Below are 24,719 nucleotides of genomic sequence, written 5' to 3' on the forward strand. Positions count from 1 at the left end.
AAAGTTTTCATTTTTAGTTTTGAGACTTAAGTGATAGAGATTTTCCTACTAGAGTGACTTAACCTACCTTGAGTGATCATTAGTATCGCCTCCTAATTATTGATTTGCTTACACACTTTTTTTTCACCAGTCCCATCATCCACACTCTGAACACATTAATTGTTTATGTAACTAAAGAGAAATGAACGTGATGTTGGTTAAGTTATTTGTTAAGGAAATTTTCTATTCTAGCAAGATAAATTAACTTTGGCAAACCTCAGATATTGACCTGGAGTGGAAAAGCAAACACCTTGAGGGCCAGCTTGCCTTTGTTCCCAGAAACGTGTCTCACCTGTGGGCAGGTGAGGTTCTGAGCCAATATTATTACGCATCCTCTTTCTTTCACTGTCAGTTATAAGGTCAGGCAAGAGAAAGTCTGTGAAAACTGTACTGTCATTTGAAAGTAAGAAGTAATAATAATTCATAAATATTGGAGTAACACCCGTGTCATTGAGCAAATATTTATTTAACATCACATATGTCATCCTCCCCTGGGTTCTGGGGATACAGGAATGCACAAGACAGACAACAGACCCTGCTTCTAGGCCACTTGGGGTTACCTGACTGAAACTGTAAGACTTAATGGAAGGATTCAGCTACAAATATCAATGCCAGGGCATACTACCCTTCAGAGGCTTATCTCATAAGCTGGTTTAGATGTTTCTGGGTTTTCCCAGGGGGGTTCTCCCATGCGCTCAAAAATAAATCCACTGATGATCTTCCGTCTAGGTTCTTCCTCATTGGCCATTGGCTTGAGGGAGAGACTGAGTCTCTACTGTCTCTTCTGTGAGAGCATGGCTCCCCTGGCTTTGTGGGTAGGCCAACAACTCTGTCAGGCTCTGTGGTAAAGTTGCCCTTGGTGGTACACAAGTGGGAACAAATTTTCCTCTGCCAACACTGTGTCAGAATTTGTCACTTGGGTTTGAAGCAGCACTGACACAGCTCTCTCAGGTTCTGTCCACTATACATTCCTTGCTAAGATGCCTGACTTCACGTCTAAGATCTGCCTGAGGAAAAGACAAACAACACTTCAGAGTGCTCATATGCACTGGGCACTGTTCTAAGTACTTTCCTTAGAATGGACAAACTCATTTAAGCTGCACAATAGCCTCTGTTGGGTGTGGGTGGGCAGTGCTTTTATCTTTTCCATTTTGGAGATGAGAAAGGTAAGGCATGGTGTATTAGTTATCTATTGCAATACAACAAATGACCACAAATGTAGTGGCTTAAGACAATAAACACTTACTATATCACATTTTCTATGGGTCAGAGCATAGCTTAATGGGGGCCTCTATTCAAGGTCTCTTACAAGAATGCAACCAAGGCGATGGCTAGGGCTCTGGTCTCAGGCTGAAGGACTGACTGGGAAAGGATCTGTTTCCAATCTCATGCACATGGTTGTTGGCAAGATTCCTGTGGCACATTGAATTGATGTTCTTGGTTCCTAGCTGGGTATTGTCCAGCAGATGCCCTCAGTTTCATGTCACGTGGGTCCATCCAGCATGGTGACCTGTTTCATCAAAGCCAGTAAGAGGAGAGTCTGCCAGTGAGACAAAAGTCACAGTCTTTTGTAAGTGATAGCCCAATGCCTTTGACATCTTCTACTGCTTGGAAGCAAGTCACAGCTCCTGCCCACACTCAAGGTGGAGAAGATTACACAAAAATGTGCATACTAGGAGACAAGGGTCATTTGGGGCCATCTCAGAGTCTGCGTGTCACAGGAGAGGTTAACTTAGTCTTAACCCTTTCGGGCTACTGTAATAAAATACCACAGACTGAGTGACGTAGAAACAATAGACATTTTTCCCCCCTCACAGTTCTAGAGGCTGAGAAGAGCAAGATCTTGCCCGTGGCGGATTTAGTGTCTGGTGAGACTCCAATTCACTGTCATCTCATGTGGCAGAAGGGGCCCAGGAGCCCTGTGGGGTCTCTTTCATAAAAACACTAATCTCATTCTTGAGGCCTCTGCCCTCATGAGCTAATCACTTCCTAAAGGCCTCGCTTCCTAATTCTATCCCCTTGGAGATTGGGCTGCAAGGTATGAATTTTAGGCGGGGACACAAACTTTCAATCTATAACACTTGCCCCAGGATTAGCCACTAATAGACAAGCTCGCATCTGAGCACAAGAAGTCTAGCTCCCAAGGGAAGTAAGACAGTTTGGAGACTGGCTGCCCACAGAAGTAAGTCTGTTCTTCTCTTGTGTCATCTTTTGTGTGAGTTAGGAAAACAGGGTTGCTGAAGATGCAGGTTCTTTTGCGGTTGGTCTTTTCCCCCTAGACAGGTTTTCAAAAAAATTTATAAAAAGCATGAGGTGGTTTTGACACAATTTATCTAAATTTCCAGGAGCTTCTACAAAAATCATCCAAAGATACCATAACAACCTCCTTCCATTTTCCGGCAGCAGGAGCTCTGGGTTAGAACTAAGTAACAACTTTGCAACAATGTGCTTCTCTGATTCCAACAACTCCTTTCAAGCCCACTTCCTGTTCCTAACATGCCAGTGAGCTTCAGGCATGCAACTTTGCTACCTCTGCAATTGAACAGAGAAGACACTATCAGCACTGCATAGTGAGCTCATTTATGAGGTAAATTGAAAGCAGTTTCTCCCAGATATCTAACCTACATCAAATTTCTTTGAATAATGTGAAATTTATATATAGAAGTTAAATATTACCCCCAAACGTGCTGTTAGCTTAACAAAGTTACATTCATATTTGTAGACAATTGATTAAGACTGCTTCTTTATTACCCCCACCTGACAGGCTACCTGCTTACCTGCTCCCACACGATCTAGTTCCACCTAGTGGTAGCTACCTGAAATGTAAATACAACAACTTGGCACTCAGACTTTCTGGGGATAAAATTATTCATGTGTTCCTTTATGTAGTCAATGGGCATATATTCTGTAAGCTAGGAACTATATTAATAAATCTAATTATAATAACTGAAATTATGAATGAAATGCACGTGATAAATAATTTCAACAATGTCCTAGAGGAGTCTGTGGTATATAAGAACAATACCTGGGTTTTCTACTTTTTTCAACATTCCATGCTTCCTTGGCTCAAATTCCCCTGATTATTTACATAAAACTGCAAGGTTGAGTTGGGGTTATGAATATGATCCTTGGCAGGCTCTTTCTAAATTACCATATAATTGTATGTTAATTGTCATATTCTGCATACTTCAAAGAAACTTGTATAGAAAATATAATTACAGCTATTAGATTCTAAACTCTGGCAATTAGGTGATCAAAGTGGCTCTTTCTCTCTTGTAATTCTTTATGAGCATATCACAAAAGAGGACTGGTATTTCCCACCGCAGTCCCAGCTGGGAATTCCGATTGTCCCATGATTTCACAGCTGCAAATCAGCCCCCACCCTCTCACACTTGTCTCTGGCCAATGATGCTTTCCTTAATTAGTACATGACTTAAACTTCAGTCCAGACTTATCTGTTGCCTTGGTCCCTGGGCTACCTGAACGTTGGCTAGTCTACGCAGGAAAGAAAATCTTGTACATGGATGTTATTTGCCTGACATTGAACTAAGGGAAGATGAATTCGTTTGGCTGTTAAATTTGCTTTATCAACTGAATTTTCATTCTTTGACAACTTTTCTCTCTACAGTCTAGTCTGGTGGTTAGGTTTTGTATTTCTATTTGTGGTGTTATTATATTCTTATGGTTTTTATACCTTCCCCATCTTGAGAATGGCCTCTAGGAAAAAAACAAAACAAAACAAAACAAAAACACTAGGAGCTATGCCTCATCTAAACTAGTGTGAGACAACCTGTATAGAGTGTTGTAAGGAGCTGTGAGGTCCTCCTTTTTTTTTTTTTTTTTTTTTTTAGGCAGTAGGTAGATCTGCTCCTTATTGTGAAACTCATTTGTGAAACATTAAAATGCACATGATTGACAATTTCAACAATGTCCTATAGCAATACCTTTTTTTTTTTTTTTACTTTAAATTTCCAGGGTCCCTTTCACTCCTCTGGGTGATTAAGCCACACAGATGATAGCTTTGCTCTGGAAGTCGACTACATGTATAGAGAAGAGAGCATTTTTGAGGAAACCTGTGATTCCTAGCATTCTCTTTGATTGCCACTGAAGTTTTAGATTTATTTTCTTGATAGGGCACTAAAAGAAGTCTATCTGAGGAGTTAGAACACAGGACAGGGGGCGCCTGGGTGGCTCAGTGGTTTAAGCCTCTGCCTTCGGCTCAGGTCATGATCTCGGGGTCCTGGGATCGAGTCCCGAATCGGGCTGTCTGCTAGGCAGGGAGCCTGCTTCCCTCTCACTCTCTCTGCCTGCCTCTCTGCCTACTTGTGCTCTCTCTCTGTCAAATAAATAAATAAAATCTTAAAAAAAAACAAACAAACACAGGACAGAAAATGAAAATGGGGATAGAATGAAATGAGAGGAGTATACGTTTTGCTTATGAAGTATCAAGTATTCATTAAGTATCTATAATATGCACGGTAGGATACTAGAGACTGAGGGGAGATATAAAACAATGCAAAACATGCTTCTAGGGGGGGTGAGATAATCTTTAAGCTGACATATGTTTGAAAAACAGGTAATAGAGTCCTGGGGCACAGGTCAAAGTGCTGAAAATAAATAGTATGAGCTAGAGAAACCTCTCACAAGAGGACATGGGGTTAGAGCTTAAGAGGGCAGAAGTTCAGGCACTAACTTACATGGGCACAGGTGACCTGGAATTGGACTGTGTGGTGTTGGGTGGAGAAAAAAAGGAAACTGATCAGGCTAGAATAAAAGATGTTCTTTGAGAAGCTGAAGGCAGGAGTTGAGACTTTACCCATGGGCCCTAGTCATTATGGATATCTGAGTAAAGACATAACATTATGAAAAGGATGTCTTAGGAAGAACTATGTGAATAGTTCTTAGGAAGAACTATGACCAGTTTGAGGTGGGAAACACTGGAGGCAGAAAGACTGGTTAGGGACCAGCAGAAGCCCAAATGTGCCTATGATGGTAACTGGGAATGAATGGGAAAGACAGGGAGAAAGGATTTTTCATTTTGTTTTTTGTTTTTGGATTGCCTGGACATGGAAAATTACTAAGATGGAAGGGGCAAAGAAGACTAAAGTTTATAGCCTGAATGACTCAGCCTGAGGGGGTGACCTAGTATCAACCAGGTGATTTAGTAAAGGGGAAAGCCCCAGATTTCAATAAGTACAATCACGGAATCCTGAGGTTTTAAAGCTAGAGAGGGCTCTAGGGATCATTTATTCTAGCCACTTCATCTTGTAGGAGGACAACTGAAGTCAAGGGCAGATATGTGACTCAATCCAGGATAGGAAGCAGGGGAAGGCAAGGCTGTAGCAGCACCCACCTGTTTCACTAGCCTTTCTGCCTACTTCTGTCTCTCAAACTCTGGACTGAGGACCAGAGTCCATCTGGGGCCAAATTTGAAAAATAAGAAAAATAAATTGAATTTTTCGAAAAGCTAAATTTATTCATTTAAAGAACTGACCTTTATTCTGTGATTATGTCCTTGCTAATGGTATTAAAATCTCCTTTAATTTAGGAAATGAAGCATTAATACAAGAGGTACAATTTTTACTTCTTTCTTAGCACATTAAAAAGCTAGTTAGTAATCTAAGTTCTTTCTTCAGTTTTTTGGTTTTTTTATTTTGCTTTGCTTTATATATACTGGTCTTTAAAATCTAAAGGTCTGAGTCTCCACAGAAAAGATCACAAAACACTGTTTTCCTGTCTACCCCTACCCCCACGCCCAAGGCCAGGATTAGAGCCATTTTCTTTGTCATAGTTCTCTTGCACTGGTACTGGAGAGGAGCCCAGGGGATGGACGCTGGTGCATGGGTGAGCGAATGAGAGATACCTCTCACCCAAAATTCTGAATCTTTCTATCCCGCCTGGGCTCCAGTAAAGCTTCGCGACGCTTGAATCCTGGTCGGAGCACAGTCCCGGGTAGGTAGAACCCTTACAAAGGATACTAAGCTACAGAACTCTGGTGCATTGAGTTAGCAGGCAGGAAGGCCTGCGGCAGCGATCTTCAAAGATCTTCAAAGAGAGCTGCCCTGGTTCCTCCTAAGTATGACCTAATGGGAAGAGCACCGCAGGAGAATTAAGGGATTTGGCTGCTTAGGCTACAATTTAGGGAGATAAACACGCCAGTCTGCAAGGGCCTGTTTCCTCAATTCCAAAACTACGGGTCTAGGATTCCTTCCAGGGATACAAGATGCTGAAGTCCAACAAGATTTGGTAGCACTATCAGGGAGGGCACGTGGGTCCCAGTGAAATCCCCTCGCTGGACACGCGAAGCCCAGGACTCCCTAGACCCCACCCTCCTGCTTCTCTTCCAGCATCCGCAGAAGGTGTGCGCGTCCCCGCCGAACTCAGCGTGCGCGTCCCCGCCGGGCCCGGCGTGCGCGTCTCCGTTGGGTTTGCAGCAGCCGCCGAGGCCCGGCTGGGTCCGGTGGGCGGTGCCGGGCCGAGCTGGGCGGGGCCGAGCTGGGCGGGGAGGGGCGGGGCGTGCGAGGAGGGCGGCCGCGGGGGGAGGAGGCCGAAGAGCTGGACAGGAGGAGAAAAGGCGGCGGCCCGGCGCGGTGAGAGGCCAGTAGGAGGCGGACCGCACGGGGGTGTGGGACGCGGAACGGCCGGGACCGCGCGGACCAGCCGAGCACGGCGTCCTCGGCAGCCAGGCCCTGGGCCGCGGTTCGGCCGCGCGGGGCGGTGAGTGTCGGGAGGCCGGCGGGGGAGGCCAGCGCGGCGCGGGCTGAGCCGAGGACAGAGGCGGCGGCCGGGCGGTGCGAGGCCTGAAGCCGGGGCGGCGGCGGCGGCCGTGGGTCCCGCGGGCCGGGCCTGGGCGGAGTAAATAAGCAGCGCCCCCGGCGGCGCTGCGGGTCCCGGGCCGGCCGTCCTGGCGCGCCGAGAGGGCGTCCGCCGCGTGGGTGTCCGCGCGCGCCGTCCTGCCTGCCTCGCGGTGGAGGCGGCCGGCAAATGGCGACCCACAGCTGGGGACCGACCCCCGTGTCACCTGGCCTGCGTGTCTGTCTGTATGCGGGGGGGCGGGGGGAGGTGGTGGCTGAAGCGGGAGGTAAACTTGGAAAGCCCTGAGAACCTTGAAAACGCGGGTTCTGTTTCCTTTTGCCTTTTAAGAACTTGGGGGTGTTTGGGGACAGATGGGTTAAAGTGAAATTGGGAGGCATCATCCGCTGTCTTCCCGGGATGAGTGAAGTTAGTAACTTTTCCATTCATGGTAGTGAGCGGATCTTCGTCTTCGCCTCAGTCCTTATTAAAGAGAAACTTCCTGATTTTCTGGATCTGAGGGGTATAGCCATTTCCAAGTTATTTGTGTCCTGTCCCGTGGAACACTGCTTGGCAGGGGGCCACAGAGTGCACGTTGAATTCAAAGTAATCTCCTCCGAGTGTGTTTTTAACGTGTGTCTCCGTGAGACTAGAGAGAGACTGGCAGAGCAGTGTGTTGTTTACCGTGGTTCTTGTACTCCATTCCCCCTCTTGTTTTTCTTTCTGAGCCGTGTCGTAAGTCCCAGATAAAAGAGGTTTGGGAAGGAATTGACCTTTTATTCCGTAATTACTCTGTTGACTTTGATCCAAGATGAAGCTATTTATGGGCATTCTGATATCAGTGTAGGTGAACTTAAAACTGTTTAAACACTTTAAACATAAAACTTCCCGAACGTTTTGAACTTTAAAATTCTTCCTTTCTTTCTTCCTTTCGCTGCATTTCAATACCGTGTTGTATCCTGTAGAGACACAAGTTATGGAAACAGATTTTGCATTTGCTCGTATTTATTAAGGTTTTAGAAAGCACTCCAGTTTTCGACTCAGGAAGGGGAAAAGAATAGCATAAAATGTACCTTTAGGATTTTTCTGAGGGTTCAGTTTTTCAATTTGCAGTTTTGGCTGAATCACTGTTCTATATGCCTAGTCACTGTTTCTTACTCCAGAAGCTTAATTAGGGATAACGTGGTGTTTTGGTAACTTTTAAGTTGCCATTTCGTTCTTATCTAGCACTTTAGTGCAGTGACATAAGCTTTTTTTGTGATTCTGGAAATGTAGGTGGGTGGAGTTTTTGAGGGTTATCAGAGAACCGAAGTTTCCGATGTAGGCAAACTTTTATACATTACAAGTGTGCTGGGTATTTAATTTCAACCCAATATTTTGCCATCTCTAGCATCGGAGACTTATAAAAAATACAAAGTGTCCTAATAAAATATTTATTAAAGGGCAGTAATATTTTGAGATAATGTATATAGTTAGGTACTTTGAGGTCACCACATAGGTGTTGGTTAATGTGTGTTTACTATTTTGATATACTATATTACCGAAATGTGACTTTTAATGGGATAAGCCCTATGCTATTTTTGTATGATTTTGGACACATCTTTTAACTAAGTTCCTATGATTGTTTCATTAAAAGGACATTGTATTTGTAGAATTCTTTGACAAAGTCCTCAATCAAAAGGCTATATAAAATATTTAATTTCAAATTCAGTTTGATGAAATACGTGAGATTGGCATTGGGCTAATGCTTTTTATAGTGTAGGTAGTTAGATAGTTAAATCAGAAAAGCATACCTCAATTAAAACCATCCTTTACAGAAAGGGGATGTCTGTCTGTCTATTTATTGAGTGGATACTTTTAACATAGGTTATTTCCTCATACAGTTGCTTTTTATAAGCTTTATAAGTCTAAATGACCTGATAGAAAAAATAATTTTACATAAAGCTTTGGGTATGTTAACGTGGCTGTTGTGTAAAGTGAAGTACATCCCTTTTCTAAGGAATACATTGTATTCCATTGGACATGCACATAAAATATAACCCAACCTTTGTAGAGTTCTAGGTTGTTTTCACAGTAGAGTAATTGCCTCAGGGTCACAAAGCTGAGATTCCTTGGAAGCCCATTCCCCAATGCCATGCTGCCCATTTTAATAAGTTGAGTACCACCATTTGGGTGGATTATTTTTATCTGAGAATCAGTGCAAACAGGTTCTGGTCTGAGTATTAAATATTTATATTATTTTAGTTTCTTTTGTAAGTCTGTAATAATTTCATTTATTTAGTGGAGAACATTGCAAGTAGTTAGAACTTTCACTTTGGAATAAGTTACTCATGACCATATTTAGACTTAGAATATATATATTTGGATTATATCATAGCTGGAAGGGTGAAAAATTTGACAAAATTTTCCATTTAATTAGGTCATCATTCTATAAAAAGTCAGAACTATAATAAAAAGAATGTATACAGTGTAACCCATTTAGCCATTTTAGACTCATCAGGAGGGCATGTGCTTTGAGTGGAGTTTAATGATAGTGGATTTTAGATCTTGCCTAGTCACCATGATGCACTGCACCCCCCTCCCCCCCCCCCCGCCCCTTTTAAACCAGTTAAGATGTCCAGCTGAGGTTTATTATGGTCTTTAAAACTGATTGCACTTGATCAGCAAATCAGCCAGGAGGTGTTTGTATTTAATATTAATTGTACAGTTAGTTGTATTACTCTGACTAGTACCTCCGACTATACAAAAAGGATGAGACTTGCTTAGAGGAGCTTATAACTGATTGCTAAATGTAAAATTTCAGTCATGGACTTACTTGTGTTAACTAATTGAACAAGTCTGTCTGTAGGTCCATTTCATCCTCACATTGAAGCAACATTTTATTGTTTAAGTGCAATTGCGTTTCATCTAGTACTATATGAACTGCAGTATTAAGCAGTCGGTTGATACCACTTCCTTTTTTGAGCTTCTTTTCTTAGCCCAGTACCTACTCAGGCTTGTGCACATGTGTGGACACCTTCACCTCTGCTTTTCTTTTTGAAGCTGATGCCTTCTATAGTCAAGTAACCAGTAACTAGAGGGCAGAGTTGATTAGGGAGTTAAAATAGTGGAGCAATATACTGGTAAATGTTTACTTCTGTGCCTTTTATGACTATTTTTTAAGATTTTAAAATAATGGAAGGTTGAAATTACCTGTCTCTGACTTCTTTTCCCTTTGACTTGCTTTTTTCATGGATGATTTATCTTAACTCTATATATAATGCTTGGAATATACAGACTTAGGTACTTAGCAAATGTTCGAACACTATTGACTTTTTATAGCTGGTACAATAAAGTAATTTTGACTCTGTCTGATTGTGTAATACTAGGTCTGTAAGGTTGTATTTTTTTCAAGAAGTGTGTAGTTTTCTATGAAATCAAAAACCTCGTTTTGTTTTGGAATCCGTTTAGCTGTTTTTTTTAGTATATATCTTTCATTTATTCATATTTCTAAAATAAGTGATGCTCCAGTTAGGCACAGTTTGAAATATAGGAAACACAAGAATGGATGGATGAGACAAGAGATGACCCTGCCTCCTTCATGGAGCTTATAGTTTTCCTGTGGGGTTAGATACTAAAGGATAGTGATTTACTTAGAGTTGTGACTAGTATTACAAGGAAAAATCCAATGTGTAATGAGCACACAGCATAATATGGGATCCATACCTTGCCTTTGGTATGTAGAAAGTAACATTTAAACTGAGACTTAAGGATTCTAGGCAGCAGTTGTGGGGAGGGGGTGCTTGCGTGTATGCATGTATCTTGCTAACAGAGGCACAGATAGCAGCAAGCTGTGTTGAGTGCTTTGGGTGACTTGACCTAGCATTTTTAAAATCATGCTAAGTTGCAGTGCTTCATTTATTTATCTCCTTAATTATTTTAATGAATCTGGAAAAATAAAGAAATGGTTTTTTGAAGGCATTATTTTTGTGTATAGAAATAACTTCAAATGACAAGGCCTCCTTTCACTGTATGGGAAAATGCCATGTCTTAAAAAACTATTTTTACGGATTGCTTGTCACAGAGTATGAGTTGGCCAAGAATTTCTATTGGAGAAAATTGAAACTATTGTAAAGCATTTAATCATTTACACATATTTTCTAGTCTAATGAGACTTTTTCCAGTCATTCAACTTTAAGTGTGAATTATAAAGATGTTATTTGGAATGTTAAGATTCTTTTTCAAGAGGGTTTAAGAAAACTTAATATTGAGGAGTTCTATAATTAAGTTTATCTTGAACTTGAAGCCTCAATTTTAGCAACATGTTTTCTAATGGGCCTGCTGTGTCACTGTTCAACTGATAAATCAGGGATGATGTTTTTAAACCCATTTCACAGGATTTATGAGAAATTGCAAAATACCTAATGGAGGTATATTTAATCTGATAATGATCTTGATTAGAAAAGGATGGATCTGGAAGTTTTAAATTCTGAAGCTGAGGGTTCTGTCCCCAGAATACTCTGGTTATTATCTAGTGCTTTTTCTTAACTTACTTCTTAATATATTTACTTGTAAAATGGAATTAAACTTGATTCCTGCTTTATATTGCTGTTTTGAGAATTGCTGAATTTATATTCTTGTTCTGTAAGTTTATACTATTATAAATGCAAGTTATTTTAAAAGTAGTTTTAAATACTGACATTCAAAGCAAAGTTATGTGCTATTGTAATTACAAAGGACCAAAAAGACTTTCTTGACCACAGGGGTGATTAAGTGTTGGAATAAACTACAAGCAAAGTTGTGTAACCTCCATTCCTCAAATAACATCTTAAAATTGGATCACCAGTTACTGAAGTGCTGCCTGTTTTCTTAAACTTTTATGAGTAAACATTATCTTCTGTTGTCCATTGATCAGATGTAGATTGAAGTCCCAGCTCTGCCACTTAACTAGGGAGATGACCTTAGGGGAGTCCCTTAAGCCTGTCTGAACCTCAGTTTCCTAAGGGTTGTAAAGAGGATTAAGGGACACTAAGTGAAATGGTGTATGTAAGGAGAAGATTGGTACATAATTAGTGTGCTTTTTTCCTTCCTGAGTCTATTTCAGTAAATAAGTATGTAGGCTCATTGCTGTGAATGCTTTTATTTTTATTTTTTTTTTAAACATTGTTCTTATTCCAAGGGGGGTAGTGTGGAACTATTTTGAAGCTTGAGAGGCCTCTGTGTCTTCCTTTCAAAGTTGTTACTGTTTTGCATTTAACTTAGTTGTTTGTAGCAGTTGCTGTTTTAAACAGTTTTGAGTTAAGTGATGTTTTTGAATGTGTTCTGCCTGGTATAGTCATGTGATGTGCACATAACATAAAGTGTTCCTGCAAGTTATGAGAGTAGTGGTTACTTCTTTGGAACTGCTTGTATTTTTAGGTTCTCTCTTAGTAACAGTCAAGTTTATAACCCTCATCATGTGAGATGAACTCCCTCTATTTGTTGCAAAATAAGAAAGCTTCCGCTGTTTTCACAATCTAAGCACTCAGTAAAATTTGTCTTAATTCTTACTAACATTGCTCTTTGAACATCTGCTTAATTTACAAATGTTTCTTATCATTAGTCTGTCATTCTTCTATTATGACTCTCAGCATGTCTGTGTTTAACTTACAGGTTCTGTCTTAACCTATAAAATTTATGGGGTAAACATTCAGAAGTATTTAATTCATAATTTGTAATTTTTAAAAAACAATAAAAAATACAGTTTTTTGTTAAATGCATGCCCTGTTCCCCCTGCCTCCTCCATGCCCCCTAGCATCAGTAAGTGCCATAATATCAACTCAGAACTTTTCTACTTAATCAGTAGAGATCTGTCAGTATGAGGTAGGCTTTTTTGTTATTGTTTGAGGAAAATCATCCCTGGATTGGACAAAAACAAATAGCAATTTCGGGAGTAATTAGTTTACTTTAGCCACCTGAAACCCAGATAGCATGTATGGAAAAATACGTCAGAGAGCTAGTAATCTTTTATGCACTGAAGTGAAGAAAATAGGCTAAGAATCTACTTCTTACCCAGAAAATTATTATCTATTACAGTGTAATTTAATTTGGGAAGTGTTAAGATGAATTGCTTGTCCCATATAGGGGTAGAGACGTATAATAAGTAATTGACTTATTGGTAGAGATCTGAAGTCTGGGATAGGGATCTGGGCAAGAGGAGGTTTTCAGCATATGGGTGGTAATTGAAGCTTTTGAGAAATTGAGAGCACCCAGAGGGAATGAATAGAATGAGCAAGAAATGACATGATCCCTGGAGAAGAGAAATATTTTAGAAAATATTAAGGATTAGAAAAGATTAAGGAATAGCCAAAAATAAAAATAAATATCGTAGGCTCATTGCTGTGAATGCTTTTATTTTTATTTTTTTAAAACATAAAAAAGGTAAAAAAAAGGTAGGGAGAAAGCCAGGGAAATGTAACATCCTAAGGAAGGACAAGTAGTTCAAAAAGGAGGGCCTAGTCAACATAATGAGGTAAATGGCCAAGGAAGATGAAGTCTGGAAAAAAATGCCCTTTGAATTTAGCACCAAGGATCTCAGCGCAGTTTTAATGACTGTTGGTCACAAGAAAGCCAGATTAGAGGGCTGAAGAGTATATGGGAGGCATGAAGCCTATTTGTTGGTTTTTTTGTTTTTTGCTTTTTAATTTCTTTTTTTTTCTGGAAGCTTGAAGATTTGGAAATTTCAAAATTTGGAAAATTTTTTTTTCTGGAAGCTTGAAAATTTGGAAATTTTAGGAAAAAAGAGTAGTAGTAAAGGGAGATACTGTTTTATTATTTAGGTTTTTAAAGATGAAATAGTTTACGTTTTTACTGCTCATAGGGACAAGCCAATAAAGAAGTTGAAGATTTTAGACGAAGATACATCGAATAGGATTAAAATTATAATTAAATCAGTATATTCTGCTGATGCTTTCTCTATTTTTGTATAAAATTTTTCTTGATAAAAGGAAGGACCATTAGGTATCTGTAAATCCCTCCTGTTATTTTATAGATACTATTTCTGTGCTCAACTCTTTAGTGAATTCCTGTTACTTAAAGTCTGAACTCGTAAGAGTAGTATAGAGCACAGTCGTCATGATTTGATTTATTTCTATCATCCAGCCCCATCTCTCAGAGCTACCTAGCATTTCACCTTGTGATTCAGCAACACTAGGAAACTTGAGGTTCCCTGAACATGTTTTGCCACTTGTTTTTTTCCATTTACATGTGTTGTTACTTCAGCACTGAATACTTGCTTTCTAATTCTTCCCTCCTATGCTTAAGATTTCCCATCTTTGAAGACTACTGTGAATTCTTCTGTAGCCCCTCCCCATAGTGATGATTATCTTCTCTGTGTTACCATTTTACTTCTGTCAGATTGATCACATAATAATGAGACATGATTTTTACTGTTGTATCTCTGACCTGCTGTAGCTCCTTCAGAGGAGTTACCATGTCGGACTAATCTTTATATTGCCACACCAAACACAGTGCCTGGTACATAGTTAAACAATAAATAGGTGTTGAATGAGTAAGTGGAAGGTGTAGCCCTCAGAAGTAAGTGATTTGCCCCTAGCCATGAACCCATGAACTGGAGCTGGAACTTAGATTTTCTGGGTAAATTCCATGTATGTTTTAATTAAGGCTTACTATGGTGATTTGTTGTAGAAGGTATTAAGGCATATGTAGAAGGAATGATCAGTAGAAGAAATCTTAAATGAATTCCTATATTTAGAGGGTATAAAAAGAAAACTTATAATAGTTTTAGTTAAGTATATTCATGAAATTCAGATCATTCTCTCAGGAATATGATGATGTTAGTGTACTATGGGGTGCTTCAGAGTCAGTTTATTTGAAACTAAAAAAGTAAAAGCTAAAGGGTTCTTTGAAATCTAAAAGTCAGATATGCATTAATTTGTATTTAGCATCAATTTATATACTACACAGTATACTAGAATTTAAGCATTATATTTTGAAACATTTAGTCTTTTAGGCATATTATTGTATGTAAAAAATGAACTTTTGCATTGTTATTTGAAATGAGTGCTTAAGTTGTTTCAAGATGAATTGATTATATGTAAAATAAACTTGTTAAGTATGCTTATTTTACATATATTTCTTTATGACTTGATTTTTGTTATTCAACAATTTTTAAAAATCAACCGCTTTTTGCCTAACTTCTTATCTTTTTCCCATCTCAACAACTAGAGCTGGACTGGCCATTATGGAGGAGGAGCTGCAGCACTCGCACTGTGTGAATTGTGTCAGTAGACGGTGTATGATAAGACCAGAGCCTGGGATTTCCTGTGACTTGATTGGTTGTCCGTTGGTGTGTGGAGCAGTTTTCCATTCTTGTAAAGCTGATGAACATCGACTTTTATGTCCATTTGAACGAGTGCCTTGCTTAAATAGTGACTTCGGATGTCCATTTACAATGGCTCGAAATAAAGTTGCTGAACATCTAGAAATGTGTCCTGCAAGTGTGGTGTGCTGTACTATGGAGTGGAACCGATGGCCAGTTAGTTATGCAGATCGGAAATCGTATGAAAATCTAAGCAGAGATGTTGATGAAGTGGCACAATTAGATATGGCCTTGGCCCTTCAAGACCAAAGGATGCTCTTAGAGTCTCTCAAAGTAGCCACCATGATGTCAAAAGCGACTGATAAAGTATCAGAATCTAGAGAACAAATCTCAGTTAAATCAAGTGTCCCAGAAATACCACATACTAATGGTTTGGTGTCTGTTGATGAAGAATCTTATGGTGCACTTTATCAAGCTACTGTAGAAACAACCAGAAGTTTGGCTGCCGCTTTAGATATCCTGAATACTGCGACAAGAGACATTGGCATGTTGAGTACAAGTCTTTGTGCTTCCCCAAATGACATGAGTGAAGAGCAAGATCCCAAAGGAAGCTTGCAGAATACGCACTTAAAAGACCAGGACCATTTTTATGAGGATGAGATAGGAGCAGTAGGTGGAATTGACCATAATGACACAAGTCTGAATGTCCAGTCTGAACAAAATGGTTCAAGTGATTTATTGTGTGACTCAAATAACAGTTCTTATGCCACTTCTGCTCTTTGTAATGGCTTTTCTTTGGAAAATATATGTGCACAGGCCGTAGACCAAAATCAGAAATTACATGGTGATTCAAAACAAAGTAACTTAACAAATGGAGAATGTATGGCATCAGATGGCACTTCACAACCTTCCAGTTCACTTTCCGTAGCAGCACAACTTAGGGAAGTAATACCACCTGGTGCTTTGCTTAATGGCACAGTTCAGCATATCCTCATGCCAGATGATGAGGATGAAGGAGCATTGTGTTGGAGAAAAGTAGACTTAGGGGACCTGAGAAATGTGGATGTCTTATCTTTCAGTCATCCTCCTTCATTCAAATTTCTTTCTAACTCATGTTGGTCTAAACCAAAAGAAGATAAAGCAGTAGATACATCAGATTTGGAAGTTGCAGAAGATCCAATGGGCCTCCAAGGAATAGACCTAATCACAGCAGCATTGCTGTTTTGTCTAGGAGATTCTCCAGGTGGGAGGGGTATATCTGATAGTCGCATGGTTGATGTTTATCACGTTGACTTTGGGACTCAGACTTTTTCGCTTCCATCTGCAATATTAGCTACAAATACAATGGTTGGGGAAATAGCTTCAGCATCAGCTTGTGATCATGCCAACCCACAGCTTTCAAATCCAAGTCCTTTTCAGACACTTGGGCTGGATTTAGTATTGGAATGTGTTGCTAGGTACCAACCCAAGCAGCGTTCAATGTTTACATTTGTTTGTGGACAGTTATTTAGAAGAAAAGAATTTTCTTCACATTTTAAGAATGTGCATGGTGACATTCATGCTGGACTCAATGGCTGGATGGAACAGAGGTGTCCTTTAGCATATTATGGTTGTACCTATTCTCAGCGTAGATTTTGTCCATCAACACAAGGAGCAAAGATTATACATGACCGCCACTTGAGGTCATTTGGAGTTCAGCCATGTGTATCTACAGTATTAGTAGAGCCTGCTAGAAACTGTGTGTTGGGATTGCATAGTGACCATCTAAGTAGTCTTCCTTTTGAGGTCCTACAACATATTGCAGGCTTTCTAGATGGCTTCAGTTTATGCCAGCTCTCATGTGTATCCAGGTTAATGAGGGATGTGTGTGGCAGCCTGCTTCAGTCTCGTGGAATGGTCATACTGCAGTGGGGAAAAAGGAAGTATCCAGAAGGAAATTCATCATGGCAAGTAAAAGAAAAGGTTAGTTTAATCTTAACCATATCACCCCCATATTTGATATACAGTAGACACTTAATGTTGTAGAATCAGTAAAATTAAGACCTTGTTGAAAATTGACCGCCCTTAAAACTTACACTTTAATCTGACAGACATTTTTAAAAATAATGATTAATGAAAAACTGGGTTAGAGTAGTTTGTCATAATCACGTATTTATTGCAGACATCCTAATACTAGGTTCTAATCTAACATGGCTGCAGCCACTTCTGTGTTTTTTTTTTTAATAAAGTTTTTTTTTTAAATTTATTTATTTGACAGACAGAGATCACAAGTAGGCAGAGAGGCAGGCAGAGAGAGAGGAGGAAGCAGGCTCCCTGCCGAGCAGAGAGCCCGATGTGGGGCTCGATCCCAGGACCCTGAGATCACGACCTGAGCCGAAGGCAGAGGCTTTAACCCACTGAGCCACCCAGGCGCCCCCACTTCTGTTTTTTTCATACTGTTTTTCTATATTCAGTTCTTCTGTAACAGTTCCTTTTGAGTCCATGTTAACCATCTTCCAGTTTGAGCTCCATCTGAGATGTTTTCATCATAGGACAATGGAGGAAGCAAGGAGAAGGTTTTCTGCTGCTTAAAATTGGCAGTTTCTCTGCATTCTTAGCAACTTTCTTAGAACTTAGTTATTTCAGGTAGAACTTAAACAGGGAGAAAGATAAGTTATAACTGCTGCTACTAGTAAGTGAGCTGTGGAGTATTTGGAGATTAGAAAACATGATGGATGTGGATATGTGTTAGGTTGAAGTGAGGAAAGAGTAGGATACTTGGATTTTATATTGTCGGGTGGGGGGGGGGCTCTAGGTTAGAATGGTACCAGAGAGTGTTGCATATTGGAGGCTTGAACTGGAGATTTAGGCAGATCTGGGAGCAAGTCTTGGATTTGTGAAAATCCACTTTTGTACTTAGTAGTAGTAGTAGTAGTAGTAGTTGTATCATATTTATAAATAATCTCTACACCCAGCATGGGGCTCAAACTCACAACCCTGAGATCAAAATTTGCATGCTCTACTAACTGAGCCTGCCAGGCACCACTGCTTTTGCCCACCTTATGTTTGAGGCACTGTCTAGTAGAAACTAGAAGACACTATAAATATCTTTTATTTCAGGAGCTTTTAATATTAGAACATTTATAATATGACATTTTGCATTTTATAAAGTAGAAAAAATTTGGTAAATTTCACCTTGATTGCACAAGGTTCATATTTCTGGATACTTTGTTCTTACCACCCTTAGATTTTCTCTGACTTTTACTCACTGCTCCAGTTCTTCAGAATTCTACATTTTCTGTGTTCTTCTGAAGCTTTCACCAACAAATGAACACCCTACTTATTTTAGGTTTTTTTTTTTCTAAATAGGAATTTTGGTGGCAGAAAGTTTCATACTTGCTGTGTATATGTATGTATACACATACAGAGGACTTGGTGTCTTTCTTCATTTGGGATGGGATACTCCAAGCATAGTATTATTTTTGTCCTTGCCCACTAGTATTGACCTGTGGGGTGAAATATTTTCTGGGGATTCTGTTTCTGCAGAAAATCTCATCTACTCTTGAAGTTTAAATTGCCATCATTTATACAGTTTACTTACACATCTATATCCTGGCCACTTTCTCCTGAACTCCAGAGGATTATATATAAGTATCTGCTCTTGATTATCTCACAGCTTCATCAAACTCAGCATGTCCAACCCATTTCACATCTTTATCCCCCCTTTTTCTTTTAAGATTTATTGATTTATTTTAAAGAGCTTGCATGCACAGTGGAGAGGGGCAGAGGGAGAGAGAGAATCTCAAGTAGACACCTGGCTGGGTGCGGAGCCCGTTGTAGAGCTCAGTCTCACCACCTTGAGATCATGACCTGAGCCAAAATCAAGACTCAGATGGTCAACTGACTGAGCCACCCAGGTTCCTCTCTGTCCCTCTTTAACTCAGCAAGCGGTGGGGTGCCTGGGTAGCTCAGTCAGTTAAGGGTCTGCCTTTGGCTCAGGTCATGATCTCTGGATCTTGGGATTAAGCCCTGCGTCAGATGTGTCAGGCTTCCTGCTCAACAGGGAGTCTGCTTCTCTCATTCTCTCTCTCTGTCTCCCCTCCTCTGCCGCTACCCACTGCTCATTTCTTTCTGTCTCTCTCTCAAAACCTTAAAAAGAGAAAAAAAGCTGGGAAAAAGCTTGATTTAAAAAAAAAAAATCTCGGCAAGTGACATTATCTATCAAATTGCCTAAACTAGGAATTTGGGAATTAGGGTTGACTTCTTTTTTTCCCCCTTTATTTTCATATCTAGGTAATCTTAATGTTCTCTTGAGTCTCCCTCCTTCATACCTCTCAGGTTACTTTACTGTTTCCACTGCCATTTACCTAACTCTCTCCCCTTCAGCTCTCTCTTGATTACCACAAGAGCCTAACTGGATTTCTGTTCCTAACTGGACCCTTCTCCAACATACTCTCTACATAAGTACTAGCGTGTTAAATATTTTCTTAAATACAGTTCTTACACTGTAGTGTCTAAAAACTAATGTTTGTTCATTGCTCTGGGACAGAGAAAGACTCCCTAATGAACCTTTAAGAATTTTTATAATCTTGTCCTTACTTACCTCCTTAGTTTCCTCTTGTCCTTTTATATTCCATCTATGTTGATTTACTTACAGAGTCCTGATGTTTTCTTTCTGACTTCTTGCCTTAAGGCCTTTGAATGTGCTGTCTCTAATATAGTAACTACATCTGAGCATTTGCAATATGCTGGACGTTGTGCTAATAAACGTTTTATTTCTGTTTACCTATTTAATCTACTGTCTCTATTTTATGGATGAAGAAACCAAAGTTTAAAGAGATGAAGTAACTTGTCCAACTAATTGATGGATTCACACCTAGGGAACCTGTCTCTGGAGCTTGTGATCTTCATCTTCTCACTACATACGCTGCTCACTCTACAGATCTTCTTCAGGAAAGCCTTCTAGAACCCCACCCTGAAGCTTTCAGGGAGGTGTATAGCTCTGGTTCGTGTGGTGCCCCATTCTCTTCCCCTACTCTGTATACCCCTACTAGAGTACACTCCGTGCTGTTCGTAATTCACTGATGAATTACCGGTTTCGTTAGACTGTAAGTTCCTTGAAAAGTGAGACTCTCTGGGAACCAAAATATCCACTGCCTAGAACAGCGCTGCCATATAGTGGGCACTAAGTAAGTACTTGAGGAATACTTCTGAAAGAAAAATTGGCCCATTACTAAGAAGCCTTGCATCAGGAGATGGGAATCCTCCATTTTTTTTCTGAGTTTGTTTCATCAGACTCTTGTGGAAATTGGGAGGCCATCTGTCGCCATGGAATCACTCATGAATTTGTTCTGCTGAGGCTTAACAGAACTCCTCATTCTTCCTGTAGTTTCATAGGCATAGGGGATTGTAAGGGAGGCTAGCAATATTTGTAATCTGTTGGTAGCTACTTCTAGACCTTCATGGACTCCTGAGGAAGAACTCCACAGGAGGCATAATTGATGGATAACCCTAAGAAATATAGGGAGTAAGTACCCTTTGTGTGGAACAGTGGTGATTTCTATTGCCTGCTGAAAAGTGAAAGTGTTCCACGGAATTGGAAGACATTTAGTCACCTCGGAAGGCATTGCCCTCCTTTCCTGAGAAGCTCTGAGTGCTGAGGGCTTTCCTCAAATTCACAGCCACTTGCTAGAGTATCTGCTGTTTACTGTGCATTTAGTGTGCTCTAACATTTCCTTGTTGATGAGCTTAGCTAGGATGCCTAGGCCTGATCTATCCCATTCATACTTGTTACTTGTGTCTGTCCTCCATTCATGCTTATTTCCTGTGTTCAGATAGCTTTATATTTAGAATTGTAAAGATGAGAAGGGGCCACAGCTGTCATTGCTGAACTAATAAGATGACATTGTTTCAAGGCTTGGAGCTGCTGAGTGGGTAAAAGGGGAAGTAGCTCATATTTTTACCAACAGACACATGAATAGGGATAGCAGGTGAATTTTTGCCTAGAAATGCATTTTACAATGATTTGGAATTAAATAAGGTTCATTTTACAAAAGTGTTTTATGTAAATTTTCAGAAACATTTTGAATAAATTGAGTACCTGTATTCATGAATATTACTAAGTACCTTTGGGACTTATAAATAGTGGAATGATAAGGTACCTTGGTATAGTATTAGTGTATTTTTTTTTTTTTTAAAAGATTTATTTATTTATTTATTTGACAGACAGAGATCACAAGTAGGCAGAGAGGCAGGCAGAGAGAGAGAGGAGGAAGCAGGCTCCCTGCTGAGCAGAGAGCCCGATGCGGGGCTCGATCCCAGGACCCTGGGATCATGACCTGAGCCGAAGGCAGAGGCTTTAACCCACTGAGCCACCCAGGCGCCCAGTATTAGTGTATTTTTAAAAAAAGATTTTACTTGTTTGATAGAGAGAGTGAGCCCTGGGGGGTGGGAGGGTAGTGAGGGGGCCATGTGAGTGGGGGGAGGGGCAAAGGGAGAGGGAGAAGCAGAAACAGTCTACGCTGAGCAGGGAGCCCAGTGCAGGGCTTGATCCCAGGACCCGGAGATCATGACCTGAGCCGAAGGCAGATGTTTAACTGACTGAGCCACCCAGGCATCCCTACAAGGTTATGATTTTTAAAGAATTGCTTAGGAGCAACTAGGTGGCTCAGTCAGTTAAGCGTTTGACTTTGGCTCAGTTCTGGAATCGAGGTCTATATCGGGATCTGTGTGCTCAGCTGGGGAGTCTGCTTGGGAGTGTCTCTCCCTCTCCTTCTGCTCACGTACTGTCTCTCTTTCTCTTCTCAAATAAATGAGTAAAATCTTTTAAAAAATTGCTTAGTAAGCCAAGTTGGATGTAGTTTTTAGTGTTGAGTTTTGCTTTTTATTTCTTTCTTTTTGGTTACTGAATTTGTTGAAGTTACAATGTCATAGAAGTGATTATCCTGGAAGTGTTTGATAAACAGATCTGCCTCCAAATGGATTTACTCCTTTTCAGTTTTGTAGCTAACTGCTTGGAACTTTATATTGGATATTTCTCAAACAGTAGAAATGTTTGCAGTTGGAGTAAGAAGTGTATTTTGATTCTTATAAATTGATTTGTTTAAATCTGAAGTAGAATTTTCTTTTAGGTATGGCGATTCAGTACTGCATTTTGTTCTGTTAATGAATGGAAATTTGCTGACATCCTAAGCATGGCTGACCACTTGAAGAAATGCAGTTACAATATTGTAGAGAAACGGGAAGAAGCAATCCCATTGCCGTGTATGTGTGTGACACGAGAACTCACTAAAGAGGGACGTTCACTTCGCTCAGTTTTAAAACCTGTACTTTAAAAACTGTAACTCCACTTGTGCATACATGCAAACACCTAGTATAATTTCTTTGTAATATGTGACACTTTATTAATGTATTAAAGATTACAACTAGCTAAATTTATTGCCACTATGTATATAATGTTTTGAAGTGACATATATTTTTATAAAGTACTGTTTAGTTGGAAACAAGTTGCCTTAATGTTTGAAATGTGTGAAATTTTTGGAACTTGCTGGACAGGGTGATTTTAATTTTTAGCTGCATAATTTCCAGAATTAGTATTTTTAATGGTGTGCATATTTTGGTTTTTAAATCTTTTGTTTCTTAAACTAACAAGATCCTGACCAAACATTTGTCCCTCATGTTTTCTGTGGGTTATAACCCACGCGTTCAGAAAGCAAAACTTAGATTCAGATTTTTTCAGCATAAGTTTTTCAGATAAAGACATTCAATTGCTTAAGGACTGCCCTAAGATCATTATAAAATTTTTATTTTCTAGTGCTCCCCTTATATGATTGTGGATACCTAGATGATCTTTAATATGTATTTATGTAATATTTTAAATCATGATTAATGTTTGGTAGTACATTTATCATGTTTTAAAAATACCCATAAAAGTGTTTTCACCTTATGTATTCGCAACTCTCATACAGAGAGTGACCATGTGCAACTTCCTTTTTTCTTAGATACCACGTCCAAAGACTCACAGCAGTGTGTTTTATGACAGGTTAAAGTGAAAACTGACAAAAAGCCTGTGAATTTATTATAATTTGAAACTTCATGTTATGATATATTTGCAAGGTTTTTGATATTTGGAAAGAAGAAAATATACCTCATTTAAAGTTCAGATTGGGCATATTATGTGAATAAATTTCAAATATTTAGAATGCAAAGGGCTTTCTTTCCTATGTATTTAGAATTTTTGCCTTTTTATGTCTATAAAAATCACAACTATATTGTTTTAAGATGTTTAAAAATGTGAAATTTGGTATCTTTGTTAGATGACAATCATGAAATGGAGAAACCTGTCTTGGTTGACAATCTCCTTAAAACATTTCTAGATTTATTTCCCATAGACTTCTCTACCAAGAGAGTAAGAATTGCATCTTTGTGTAAAGATCAAGATATAAGAGAAAAATATCAAAGTCCTATTCTTGAAGTATTCTATTATAGTTTTCAAATTGATTTACACTATTATTGACCTGACGTGGTCAGTTAAAAAAATGAATATGTCAGTTATTTAGAAATAAATTGCAAAGATGGGGAACACTTAAATAATTTGTTTTAAGTAACTTCTGGTATTTGGTAGTCTGAAATGGTGACAAGTTACCTTGCTATAAAATATCAAACTTCTAGTGTGTCTTCTCTTCCTACATTAGTCCCTGAGAATGCTTTTTGTCAACTAGGGTAACAATACTATGGCAGTCAGATTGGGCAGAGGTGTTCCTTGGGCAATAGAAGGGAACTCTGATCTGCTTTTGACTTCTTTTGTTGGATCAAGCCCTTATTACAGTTGAAAATATAGCATTAAAAACTGATCAATTGTTTTGCCTCTCCTATCATTTCAGTTACTAGGATAATTATTTCTCAGTGCTTAAGCTTGGAACTGTGAGATTGAATTATATAAGTAATCTATTTCTGAAAAAGTCGGAAATAAGATCAAATACTGTAAAGTATAACTGCCTTTTAAAGTTTTGCTGAAGAATGTGTCTGGTTAGGATAGCACAAACATTAACTTTGTTTTATGGTCGTGCTTCTTTGGTTTTTAAGTTCAGACTTCTTGTTTCTACACTGGATCATGAGATATTTAACAGTTTTCCACCTTATATTTCTTTTACACATCTTTGGCTGTTTTCTTTTTTGTTTGTTGTGCCACCATACAATTTTGTTAAAATGTTTTCTTTGTGCAACATTTGTTCAAATTCTAATAAAATTAATATTTTCCCTTTATGTGGCTCAGTAACTTTAAAGGAAAAACTTTCATATGAATAAAAATTTAATACTTGTTTGACAGATTCCACACACAGTGTTTCTAAGTAGATTTTCTGCATGTAATTGGAGTTGGTTGTTGATTATCATCGCTCACCCATGTTTTACTGGTGAGCATTCTTTTTTTTTTTTTTTTATATGGAAAACTCATTAGTTAACTTTCTGTGCCCCTTTAGTGTTTTCTTGAAAGTAGTCCCGTCTAGGGGTATTGAAAGACTGACAAGTTTCTGGCAATATTGTTTTTCTAAAACTTGTAATGGGAACAATCTATCTACCCTTTTTTTTTTTTTTTAAATTTATTTGGCAG

General features: G+C 39.3%; 1 protein-coding gene across 1 annotated transcript; it reads left to right on the plus strand.

The window, feature by feature from the left end:
- The first annotated feature begins 6,597 nt into the window (after positions 1-6,597).
- Positions 6,598-24,372, plus strand: FBXO30 (F-box protein 30). Its single transcript, XM_080807290.1, has 3 exons — positions 6,598-6,756; positions 15,037-17,092; positions 22,240-24,372. The coding sequence occupies exons 2-3, from the start codon at positions 15,053-15,055 to the stop codon at positions 22,441-22,443; spliced, it is 2,244 nt and encodes a 747-aa protein (XP_080663416.1). The 5' UTR covers positions 6,598-6,756; positions 15,037-15,052; the 3' UTR covers positions 22,444-24,372.
- Positions 24,373-24,719: the final 347 nt, after the last annotated feature.

This window comes from Martes martes (genome assembly GCF_963455335.1).
Source record: "Martes martes genome assembly, chromosome: 6".
In the NCBI taxonomy this organism is placed as follows: Eukaryota; Metazoa; Chordata; class Mammalia; order Carnivora; family Mustelidae; genus Martes; species Martes martes.

Coding starts and splice junctions, on each gene's coding strand:
- FBXO30 (XM_080807290.1), top strand. CDS start 15,053: ATGGAGGAGGAGCTGCAGCACTCGCACTGTGTGAATTGTGTCAGTAGA. Junction 17,093..22,239: donor CATGGCAAGTAAAAGAAAAG/GTTAGTTTAATC, acceptor ATTTTCTTTTAG/GTATGGCGATTCAGTACTGC.